Source organism: Hoplias malabaricus, chromosome 7, assembly GCF_029633855.1.
Source record: "Hoplias malabaricus isolate fHopMal1 chromosome 7, fHopMal1.hap1, whole genome shotgun sequence".
In the NCBI taxonomy this organism is placed as follows: Eukaryota; Metazoa; Chordata; class Actinopteri; order Characiformes; family Erythrinidae; genus Hoplias; species Hoplias malabaricus.
Genome location: NC_089806.1, coordinates 34,115,022 through 34,127,755, shown reverse-complemented (window position 1 = coordinate 34,127,755; position 12,734 = coordinate 34,115,022). Strand labels below are relative to the sequence as shown.

The following is a 12,734-nucleotide window of genomic DNA, read 5'->3' as shown; positions in this document are numbered from 1 at the left end:
GACCTCCTTAACACACTCAGTAAGTTCAACATACAATTTTTCATCAGTGGACCTCTACCTGCAGGAGTTACCAGTATGTTCTGAAGGTTACTGGGATTAAACACCTGGCTACAGAACAGCTGCAGGTCAAATGGACTGAACTTCATTGACAACTTTAACTTGTTCTTAGGGAAGAGAAAACTTTTTAGGAGAGATGGACTGCACACAAACAAGAGGGGTGTTAAACTTCTGACAGACAATCTCATTTTCTCAGTGTGCAATCTATCTACTTCTCTTGGTGGTGGCGCATCAGCATCAGCATCCAGGAACTCTACTGTACAAGCTAATGACACCATGCCACAGCCAGAACATCCTCTCTCCACTGAGGATGACCTGAGAGAGCAGCAGACAATAGACATGAGTGGCAATGACCAACTCTATCAGCTGCCAGAGACACCAAAACCCCAAGAGGAATCCTCCATTTCCTCTAAAGCTTGGACCTTTGGTGCCTGTAATCTCTCCCATTCCAGTACTTATCAGAGAGAGAAAGAACAGGGTGTTCAGGTCAGATTCTGTGAATGAAGCCAATCTACAGCATATAAAATGTGAGACAGAGATTCTGTGGCAAAGTGCACGAGTTACTAAGTTAGCTCTTCTAAATATCAGATCTCTCACAAAAAAATCACACTCAATTAATGATTTTATTACAGCACATGGGCTTGATTTTAAACTTTTAACTGAGATTTGGCTAAATGAATGCAGTGCTGCAACTGTTTTATTGGAGTCGGCTCCTCCAGATTTTCATTTTTTAGATGTATCTCATGCCAGTAGAAAAGGTGGAGGTCTAGCTGCTCTGTTCCATGGTTCTTTTCAGTGCAAGCAGTTATCATTTGGTGACTTCACAACATTTGAGAATCTCTGTGTAGTTCTGAAAGGGACACCACAGATATTACTAGTAACTGTCTACAGGCCTCCGAAGTACAGCGCTAATTTTATTGATGAATTTACAGAGATGCTGTCTTTTATTCCTACTGACTTTGACCATTTTGTTATTGCTGGTGACTTTAACATATCGACAATCCCAAGGACTGTTTTGCCAAGGAACTGCACGCCATATTGGACTCTTTTGGCCTTTCACAGCATGTTACCGGGAGTACACATTGTCATGGTCACACGCTGGATACTGTTATCTCAAAGAGTCTCAACATATCGGTGACTGTGAAGGATGTCACGCTGTCAGATCACTACTGTGTGTTCTTTGATATGTGGGCCTCACCAGTCATCAGAGACAGAAGAGTTTGTGTCAAGAAAAGGATTATAAAGGACTGCACAGCTACACTTTTCGTGAGTGAAATGTGCACTACACCATGTGAACGATCCAACTCTGTTGATGATCTGCTGAATAGTTTTAATACAAACATTGTCAGTGTTATGGATGAGATTGCGCCAGTTAAAATGAAGGCTATGTCTTGCAAACAGAAAGCACCATGGAGAAATGCTTCTGTTGCTCAAATCAAAAAAAGGGAGTGTCGCAAGGCAGAACGTAAATGGCGTAAAACAAGTCTTCATATTCACAAAGAAATCTACAAAGATAAGCTACGTGAATACAACTCGACAATATGCAAAACACGACAATCCTATTTCTCTAGCATCATCAACAATAACATTAACAACAGCAAAATCCTCTTCACCGTGGTCGACATACTTACTAACTCACCCACACCAATGGCACCTGAATTAGTATCAACTGAGAGATGTAATGAGTTTGCATTCTTTTTTAACACTAAAATCCAGAATATCAGGCAAGCGATTAGTACATCTATATCCAACAATGAGTCTGTACCCTCTACATCACCTCATAAAAAGTTAAAATGTCAGAGTTCAGTACTGTTGATAATAAAAATTTTAATCGACACAGTTAATCATCTCAAATCATCCACTTGTAGTCTTGACACACTACCAACCAATTTTTTAAAAAGTGTGTTTCACACTATAGCACCAGACATACTCCACATTGTAAACACCTCACTCATGTCGGGGGTTTTTCCGAGCTCACTGAAAACTGTAGTTGTAAAGCCTCTTTTAAAAAAGAAAAATTTTGAATGATCTCTGATAAGTAACTACAGGCCAATTTCTAATTTACCGTTCATTGGCAAAATCATTGAGAAAATAGTTTTCAGGCAAATCCCTAGTTTGTTGTCCATTAACAGTAGCCTAGACAAATTCCAGTCCGGGTTCCGGTCTAATCACAGCACTCAGACTGCTCTAATCAAGGTAATTAATGACATCCGCTTAAATACAGAGGCTGGAAAGGTATTTCTTCTATTACTTCTTGACCTTAGTGCTGCCTTTGATACCATTGACCATAAGATTCTTATAGATAGTCTCGCAAACTGGGTTGGACTCTCAGGAACAGTCCTGAAGTGGTTTGTTTCTTACCTGGAAGGCAGGAACTACTTTGTAGAAATAGAAAATAATATTTCAGAGAACATGCCAGTGACTAGGTGGTGTCCCCCAGGGCTCTATTCTTGGTCCACTTTTATTTAATTTATATATGCTTCCTCTTGGCCAGATTCTACAGGACTATGGGCTGTCCTATCACAGCTATGCAGATGATACTCAGATTTACATGGCCCTGTCCCCAAACGACTCTGGCCCAGTTGACTCATTAAGCAAGTGCTTTGAACATATCACAAACTGTATGGGACACAATTTTCTGCAGCTTAATAAAGATAAAACTTAGATATTATTTGGGAATAGCACTGAGAGACAAAGATTGGCTACATATCTGGACTCGAGGGCCCTCAAATGTAAAGAACTGGCTCGCAACCTTGGTTTATTAATGGACTCAGATCTCTGTTTTAGCAGTCATATTAAAGCGGTTACTAGATCAGCATTTTACCATCTTAAGAACATCAGTAAGATTAGAGATTTTCTGACTAAACCAGACCTGGAGAAATTTATCCATGCCTTTATTTCTAGCAGGATTGATTACTGTTATGGTCTCTTAGCTGGACTTCCAAAAAAGACCATTAAACAGCTTCAGCTGATTCAAAATGCAGCTGCCAGAGTTCTCACTCGGAGCAAAAGAAGAGATCACATCACCCCCATCCTCAAATCCTTACACTGGATACCAGTCTGTTACAGAATAGACTTTAAGGTGTTATTACTGGTCAATAAATGTCTAAATGGGGTAGGACCGTGTATTTATCAGATCTGCTACAGAGATATGAGCCGAGCAGAGCTCTCAGATCTTTAGGAACTAGTCAGTTAGTCCTGCCTCTGGTCAAAACTAAACATGGAGAGGCAGCGTTTAGCTCCTATGCCGCTTTTAAATGGAACCAGCTGACTGAGAATATTAGAAGAGCCCCGACTTTAGACACTTTTAAATCAAGACTTAAAACACTCCTGTTTGAGCAGCTTACAGCTCAGTTTAAAATATTCTGCACTTTTCTGTAACGGCATTTTATTTCTTTTATTTCTTTTCTTTTATTGTCATTTTAAATTGTTTTAATCATTTTAATCATTTTACTCTTTTTATGCAATTGTCTTATTGGACATTTATGATTTTATTCTGGCTTTTAATTTAATTGTTTCTTTTTCTGTAAAGCACTTTGAATTGCTTCTGTATGAAAGGTGCTCTATAAATAAACTTGCCTTGCCTTGCCTTGCCTATACATTTAAATTGTATTGATATAAAATGATGTGAATTTTAAATGACAGTTCATATTTGAAGAATATTATCACAGAAATAAAAGAAAAAACTATCACATATATCTTATCTTATATAACAGGATAAATAAAGAACCCAAACTTTTAGGGTTCTACTATTCAACCGATAACAAAAAGAAATCAGAATTACAGATAGTTTTATATATATATATATACATACATATATATTTAAAAAAATAATAATAAAATACAACCTCATGGTAAATCTTACAGCTCCTATGAATAGTTTGTTTCATGAATTATACATAAAACATTCATCAATCAAGCATTCAGAAGACAATATTAATCATAAATTAAATATAATTATTGCATAGTGTTTAAAAAAATAAGCATAAATAATGGCCTATTTATCTTCAGAAAGACAAATGGTTAAGACGTGCTCTGAGAACAATGTCTGATTCTGCACAACACTCCACTCTGAGGGCGAAGAGTTCCAGTATCCTTGATATTAAATGACTGTCCAGGCACAAGACTGAATTCAAATCTCTGGAGAAGTTTTGCAAGCACAACTTTGGCCTCCATCTAAACATGAACAAATTTGAGTATGTAGACAGATTGAAACAACATTGTTTGGTTGATCATAATGTTTATGTGTGTGTGTGTTTTTTTTATATTTGTGTGTGATCTCACTTGAGAAAATGTCTGCCCAAGACATGACCGTGGACCAAGAGCGAATGGGTAGTAGCAGAAATACGGTCTTCACACAAAGAAAAAAGAAAAGTTAATATAATCATGTGCAGAGAGTCTTATTCCATCTAATTGCTAAGAGCACTACTTACTTGGTGGCATGTGCATCAAACCTTTCTGGATCAAACGTCAATGGATCTTTGAAAAATTTCTCCATCCTTGAAGAGACATAAGAACTGAACTACAGGGGGCAGGGGAAAGCAGTGACAATGAAAATGTCAATGTAAGTTTTTAAAAACACATAAGCAAATTATAAATATTCACATATATTTCAGATATTTTATAGACTAAATGGGAACAAATGAAATAGGCTATGACATTATATTCATAAGCTTTCCCCTGCTTCAACACTGGGCTTTATAATTAGCTGGTAAACTGGGCTGCATCCATACATACTTGGACACCTTGAACATGCTGGGGCATCTAGGTAAACCTTTAAATTCAAGGCCACTTACTAAAAGTGCACATCCTGCGGGGATTTTAAGTCCATTGATGACAGTTTCCTCATGGAGCCAGCGAAAGGTGCCTGGTGCAGTGGGGTACAAGCGAAGAGTTTCCTTCAAAACCTATAAGACATACATCGTTAATTCAACCTAATCTGAAAACAGCAACTGTCCTTTATGTTGCTTAAAACATTCCATCAACTGAAATGCTCCAACTTAACATGGAACATAATCTCGTTATAAAAATGCACATTGAAACTTAAGAATGTTTCCTTCTGCTATTATGTTTCTTTATCTGTTTTGTGATTTCAGACTGGAAGTGGACACTATGTTTTTGAATATTTTATGTACTAACCTGAGATAAATAAGTCAGCTTTCCAAGATCATCATAGAATATTTCACGTCTTGTCCCAAGCACCTCATCAACCTCCTCCTTAACCCTTAATATTAAATGCAAAATATTTTAGAACTATAAACAGCTGGAATAACCATGGAATATTTTATCGGCTGACCCTAGAAATGCTAATACGTATTATGTAAATGATTAACTAGGGATTATTTGATGGGAATTTCTTAGTTTTACCTTTTCAAAATATCTGGATGCCTCCCCAGCTCCATTATGGCAAATGATATCTGATTGGCTGTTGTTTCCTGCCCTAAATATAAAAAGGTTTACAATTTTAGTCAAATTAACAGCCTACATTTACTGGCAAGGTTTAACAAGAATACACATACAGTCCTGTTATATATTCAAAAGGTGACCACATTCTTCAGTTTGCCTCACTGCACAAGCCTTAAAACAATCTCATCTCTTTATTCACTTGATCGATTTCAGGGTCTTGGTTGCAACAGGGCGAGCAAAATCCAAATATCTCTGGGCACTGCTACCTCTAACTCTTCCTGGGGAATCCTCATGCATGACAAGGCCAGCCATATGATATAATACCTACAGTGAACCGTCGGTCTACCCTAGAGCCTCCTTCCAGTTTGCCTTGCCTAACATACTTCTAGCAAGATGCGTCCGGTGGGTTTCCCTACCAGATGCCGGAACTACCACAGCTGGATCCTCTCAACATAACCAAGCAGTAGATTTATCTTAAAGATTTGCTCTAATTTGACAGATACTCCATTCCAGTGTCCTGGCATTGACTTTCCTGCCACACATTCTCACACACTAGTATCTATCTACTGAATCAGGAGTTCCAGGGCCAGCCAGGCCTCCTTTTCCACTTGACAGCCTTCCTCATCTCTAGGACGCTCACACCTATGGACAATCTTTGCATCGCAGAGAAAACCCATGCAGAATCAGGGAAAACAAGACACCAGTTCTCTGGTTTGTTTGCACACTGTAAAAAAATGTTGGTATGTATCCCTAACACAGTAATAGGAAAACAAATACACTGGTTCAAACTAACTAGTCTGGCCTATCAGTAACACTGGGTGTTCCTTGGGCACAGGGAGAGGGGTAGGGGAGAGCTGAGCTACATTTATTATCAGAAAGATATGATTTCCGAGCACATGCTCATTGAAACTGAATCGGTTTTGCTGCAAATATCCATCTCAAGCAAGTCCAACTTAGCCTGTAGAAGTGGAACACTGACAGTATCTTGAGTGGATTTGTCCTCTCTCCCCTACACCCTCCAGCAAAGAGGTTTCAGAGTGTTGTGGCTTTGCAGCCTGGCTTCAGATATTTGGAGCCTCGGAGTTTCAGAGATGTTCAGGATTCTTCTTGCAACTGAAGAGGGACTGCTTAGTTCTACAGATTGTCTAAAGAATGTATGCTTAGAAAAATGTGTCACAGTGCCAATTAAAAGGTAATATAATACATGATCAATTAAAGGGTACGTGTATAATTGTGGGAACTGCAGTTCTCTCTGGTTTCTTTACGTCAAGAAGCGCCGCATCTTTTAAGGTGGAATGGTATGTTGGAGAAGAACAACAACTGTTGTTTGCACATGACTAAGGTTGAACTTGTCTATAAGTTTTTATTCATTGTTTCAATAACCACAGACACTCATTTATAACTCGGGTTGTTTAGTTTTTTAGCGATTTCATTCTGTGTTTACTTTCATGTAGTTAGCATTCCCCTGAATTAAGAGTGGATTCCGACCTACATTTTTGCTATATTACATAAAACACTGGATTTTTTCAACAAAATGTGCATTCACAAACTGGGGGTGAAGCTTCTAAAGGATCACTTGAGAAGTGTGTGTTTGTGTTGCTGTGAGTTTCAAATTAATTAATTGTCTGTAATGATCCTGTTCAGGGTCACAATGTATCCAGAGCCTACCTGGAAACACTGGGCGCAAGGCAGGAACACACCCTAGAGGGGGCGCCAGTCCTTCACATGGTGACACACACTCACACATTCACTTACACCTAGGGACAACTTTTGAGTAGCCAGTCCACCTACCAACGTGTGTTTTTGGACTGTGGAAGGAAGAGCACCTGGAGGAAACCCACGCGGACACAGGGAGAATAAACCAAGATTCTCACATAACAGGCCTCGAACCCACAAACTCAAGACCCTGGAGCTGTGTGACAGTGACACTACCTGTTGTGCCATCATACTGTCCAAATAAAAAAATATGAATAATAAATTCCAAGCAAAAGCTACATGCAACACATTACTATGTGTTTCAGACACAAGACAGAGATCGCCTGGAAAAAAACGTTAATCCCCTTAAAAAATTTATTTTCAAAACATTTTTGACATGTGCCAATTAAATCGCAGTCTGAAAATGACTTACTTATAACATCTTCATGCTTCCAACACTACCACACCTGCATGAATTGGAAACATGGACATAGTACATCAAAATCAAATTAAATATAAATAAATAGTAACTCACCTGCAATAAAGAATGTCACAAAATTGTCAAGCATCAGTTCATTGTCTTCCTCATTATCAGCCTTGAGTTCCTCTTCAAGATAAAAAACATTACTATAATAATAGCGTCATGAGATTCTGAATTCATACTTAATTATCCTTAATTTAGAGAGACTTTAGACTGTATTAGTCAGCAAGTTGTAATAGCTACAAAAAATGCTTTAAAAAATGGGACAGGTTAAGTCAAGTGCTGGTCATTTACCAGCTGATTTGAGGATCTGTGTAAGGATGTCTTTGGGCACATCTTCACCATTTTCCACAGCTCTTTTCCTCTGGTTTATCCATTGGGCTCCAGTTGCACGCAGGAGTTCAACGGCATCTTTTATCTCCTGCACCTTTTTCTTGTTTTTGGGAAAGAACTGTGAACAAGTAAAAGTAAAATACAAAGTTATATATTATTCGGATACATGCGATTATACTAAATTTGTCTTAATAAGTTTGTCTTTAAAAGTGATCTCACCGTGAAAAATGGATCTCTAACATAATGAACCATGCCCTGCAAACAAAGTTCTATGGCATTTTGGAATGGGGAGTCATGTTTCTTCAGCAAGTCCAAATCAACCCCAAAGGCCACCTAGACACAAAAAAATTAATGCAATATTATTGTGAGGAACAATTACCTGCATGTTGGTCTAATAGGTCACTGAGGTCACTTTACAACTTTCCTTCAGCCAGACAACAAAAATGCTGACCTGACCCAAGTACCAGCTGTGGCAGAGTATAAGTTACTGTCCTTGCTCTACTAAAAATGTACTAGTGTTCCCAACCTAACATCAAGCATCAAGGACAGTGGCTAGTAAACCTTTTTATCTTCACTGTGGACCGACAAAATTAGGAGTTTAAATAGATTTGAGAGAGGAAAAACCTATCAAAACCTTGCAAATAACATCCAGCGTGACACAGTTGACCAACTGGTGCATGTTAGCAGTTATCTGCTCGTCTGCTATCTCCTCCAGCCTCTCCATTAGATGTTCAGCCCTCTCGTTGAAGGTGCCCATTAAACCTCGTAGGTAACTGTCAAGAGTTATATGAAGAGATTGTGCACCTTTGTTATTTACAACCTTTCAGTTTTTCTAAAACAGATGAGTGATAGCGCATAACTCACGAGCTGCTGAAAGCAGGGTCCATGATCCTACGCTGCTTGTACCAGACGTCATGGTTCATAGCAGTCACCAGTCCATTTCCCAAGAACCTGTAGACACCAACAAATGTGACTTGAAGTTGCAAACACATTAACATTTTTAATTAGCCCCTAAAGGACAACTAATGAATCGATTAGCTGCAATCTTCAGCAAGTCAGAATCAATATCTTAATTTTGCCAAGTATTTTACACAAACAAGGACTTTGTCTGGGTGATACAGAGTGAACTTCTTGAACTTAGCAATGCCAGTCGAAATAGAAGTTGTGTTAACAAGGTCCTTTCAAAGGCCATGCTTAATGCCTCTTCAGATATACATCACTGAGAAAGAGGGATCCCACGTCTCAGTGGAAAATTGATTGCTATGTCTTGCATAGAGAAGCGTAGGTTGTATAGATGTACAATATTCTTTGCTCCATTGCACTTTCAAAGGGCATCGCTCAAAATGCAGTCAAGCATTTAAATGTTTGCATGAATGTTTAAAACTAGACTAGAAATAAGCACAAAGTCATAACAGTAATCAAAGTTATGACAGCTGAGTGTTTTTTCATATTGGAGTGAATCAGAGAGGGTTCTAGCACTAATGAGAATGTGTATGTTTTACTGTCTCAACAATCTTTTTTTTTTCCACAGTGCTAATTAAGAAAATGTGCTATCCACTGTCTAAGCTTTCTTCGTAAAGTCTACAAAGTCTGTACATATGGATCAAAACTGGAGAAAATTAATATTCTTGTTGTGCTTGTGTAGTTACAACAAGTAAAGTATGTTGTTAATAGCAAGCTGTTAACTTATAACTCATAACTTATGACAGAATATGACAGAGCTTACCTTTTTCCAAACAAGGTGGACAGACGCTTGTAGATAAAAGGATCTTTGGAATATTTGGGGGACATTAAAAATTCCTACAGCACCAAAAAAAGAGATAACGGATTTATTTCATTTTGTAATATTTTATAAGTCAGGTTATCTTTTACTGTAAACTAAAATATATACTTTTGTAGCTTCAGGGCAAGTCACAACGAGTGCCACACCATGTAAGTTATTAACTCTGTAGACCGGGCCATATTCCTCAGCCCTGAAAAATAAGAAAAATACAAGCATCTCACTTTGACTCAGTCAAGAGAGCAACTGAAACCTCATACTACAATGTGGCTTCAATGAGACCAGAATTTCGCAACAGGAATTGCTTTTTTTCTCTAAGTGGAACCATAAATTGTATTATTCCCTTGTCCTTTTGTGTGTGTGTGTGTGTGTGTGTGTGTGTAGAGGGAGAGAGGGAGGAACTGAGGAGGACATACGGTGGGGGCGTTGTTCAAATTGTACACGCGATGATATAGTTTCAAATATACAGACGTTACATAAGCCGTTTGAAACTACTAGCTACTGCTATCGTTGTCGTTGTTGTTATACAGCCTTACCATTCGAGTAATTTGTCGTGTATGACACGCTCCGAATTCGTTTCCCTTAGAAGAGTCGGTAAATGGCCAAGGACAAAACTAAGAAAAGACGACAAAATATATCTTGTATGTAGCGTTCCACAAGAGTAGAATCGCATAGAAACATTATTTAAAAAGTATATTGACTGACATGGCGTTACTCCAAATAACTAATACAAATATTAATGTATAGAATATATATCATTAAACAGAAAGTCTCTTACTTGTCCCTTGGAGGTCCGGGAATGTGGTCAAAAACGCTGTGAATATGTCTCACGTAAAGACAATACACAACGAATGCAATTAAAAGAACGTAGAAAAGATATATAAACAGCTGAATTGCACCTTCCGATAACCTCTCATACAGCGCCATTCTTGACACGCAACTGGTTAAAATGTTTGAACTTCCGGGTGTCAATCATCGAACTTTGATTTCTATAAGGCATAGGGTATTTAGACAACAGAGGGCACTGCGTCCATATAGATAGTCTCAGAATGTAAAGTTCAATAATCCTGGATGACGAGCAGTTTGTGGTTTAATGTTGCATCAAACCTGGGGCCACTGGCAGCTGTTATTTGTAATTTTTCCTCATCGTTTTACAAATTCCAAGTTTCCAGCTAGGCAGAATTTCTGCTAACATATATATTATGATGTATATTTAATACATTTATTCATTCATTCATTATCTGTAACCGCTTATCCAGTTCAGGGTCGCGGTGGGTCCAGAGCCTACCTGGAATCATTGGGCGCAAGGCAGGAATACACCCTGGAGGGGGCGCCAGTCCTTCACAGGGCAACACAGACACACACACACACATTCACACCTACTGACACTTTTGAGTCGCCCGTGTTTTTGGACTGTGGGAAGAAACCGGAGCACCCGGAGGAAAACCACACAGACACGGGGAGAACACACCAACTCCTCACAGACAGTCACCAAGAGCGGGAATCAAACCCACAATCTCCAGGTCCCTGGAGCTGTGTGACTGCAACACTACCTGTATATTAATACATAATATATATTAAAATACTCACTTTCACAAAAGACAACTGTTTTTTTATTAAAAATATTTAATAAAAATCTTTAAATTAATAAAAAATCTAACTGAAAACACTGAACCTGAAAAAACCTTTAAATAACTTAAGTATATTCAGGTTCAACAGGTTGTTCTTGTCACACAGCTTCAGGGTCCTGGAGTTGTCTGTTCATTCCCCACCTTTGTAAAAAGTTTTAAGTCTTGTTTTTTTTCCCCCATCTGCCACAGCATGATAAGAGCACTTATCACTTTCCCCACATCCTTTGAAAAAAATCTCGCCTGGCTTCCTCATGAGTTGTCACGAAAAGAAATAAAATAAAATCCTGGAACTACATGAAAAAAATGTGTTTTAATTTAAAAACAAATTATTTACTTTATGATTAAACATGACTAACAAGCCCTTAGTTGCAATGGCTATGTCAGTGAGTGCTAATTTAGTGACTGTGCTGCTGCTATGTAGACATCCAGATAGTGTGTTAAAAAAAAAAAAGATGATTTTTCATCTTGTAATGGATTAAATTGAAGTAAATAATTTTTCTCAACTAGGGGTGTGGAGTAAATGAAGGGAGGGATGGATGGTTTCAAGAACAATGGCACCAGAAAAATGTACACGCATATTTGATATTTGTTCATATAGTGATCTGCTTAATGGAGGCATGGTGGTGCAGCAGGTAGTGTCGCTGTTAAACAACTCCGGGTGACTGTCTGTGAGGAGTTAGGTGTGTTCGCTCTGTGTCTCCATGGGTTTCCTCCAGGTGCTCCTGTTTCCTCCCATGGTCCAAAAACACACATTGGTAGGTGGTTTGGCGACTCAAAAGTGTCCGTAGGTGTGAATGTGTGAGTATGTGTCACCCTATGAAGGACTGGTGCCCTCTTCAGGGTGTGTTCCCGCCTTGCACATTCCAGGTAGGCTCTGGACTCACCGCGACCCTGAACTGGATATGCGGTTACAGACAATGAATGAATGAATGATCTGCATAATCTATTAATTTAAAACAGAATAACAAGACATTTTGGCATGAGCTAAAACATATTATCCAAACCATGGACAGTGAAAATGAAAATGTTGATTTAATTTAGTGTCTTACAAAATATTAAATTATATCACAGCACAAATCACCTTTGATCATGTGATAATATTGTTAATTCACCTTAACAAAATCTAAGGTTCTCAACAAATCATATGGAGAACAAAACTGATAAATCTGTAACAGTTGCCTTTACTAAAAGATATACCATTGCTCAGGTTGATAACAGACTTCAACTGATGTATTGATGGACAAAGTAAAGCTTTTAGCATGTATTTAATAATGTACTAATACTGAAAGCCAGACATGGTCATTCAATAAAGCAAATAAATTTGCGCCACTTTTTGTACATATGGCCCAGT

At 38.3% G+C, this 12,734-nt stretch overlaps 1 protein-coding gene across 1 annotated transcript; it reads right to left on the bottom strand.

Annotated features, from left to right (window-relative positions):
- Positions 1–4,029: 4,029 nt before the first annotated feature.
- On the bottom strand, positions 4,030–10,679 carry LOC136702038 (cholesterol 24-hydroxylase-like). The gene is made up of 15 exons (XM_066676858.1): positions 10,531–10,679; positions 10,289–10,366; positions 9,864–9,945; positions 9,699–9,772; positions 8,837–8,923; positions 8,607–8,745; positions 8,192–8,305; positions 7,934–8,090; positions 7,694–7,765; positions 5,425–5,497; positions 5,197–5,281; positions 4,854–4,964; positions 4,491–4,579; positions 4,342–4,408; positions 4,030–4,233 (listed from the first exon to the last, which is right to left on the bottom strand). The coding sequence occupies exons 1-15, from the start codon at positions 10,677–10,679 to the stop codon at positions 4,081–4,083; spliced, it is 1,530 nt and encodes a 509-aa protein (XP_066532955.1). The 3' UTR covers positions 4,030–4,080.
- Positions 10,680–12,734: the final 2,055 nt, after the last annotated feature.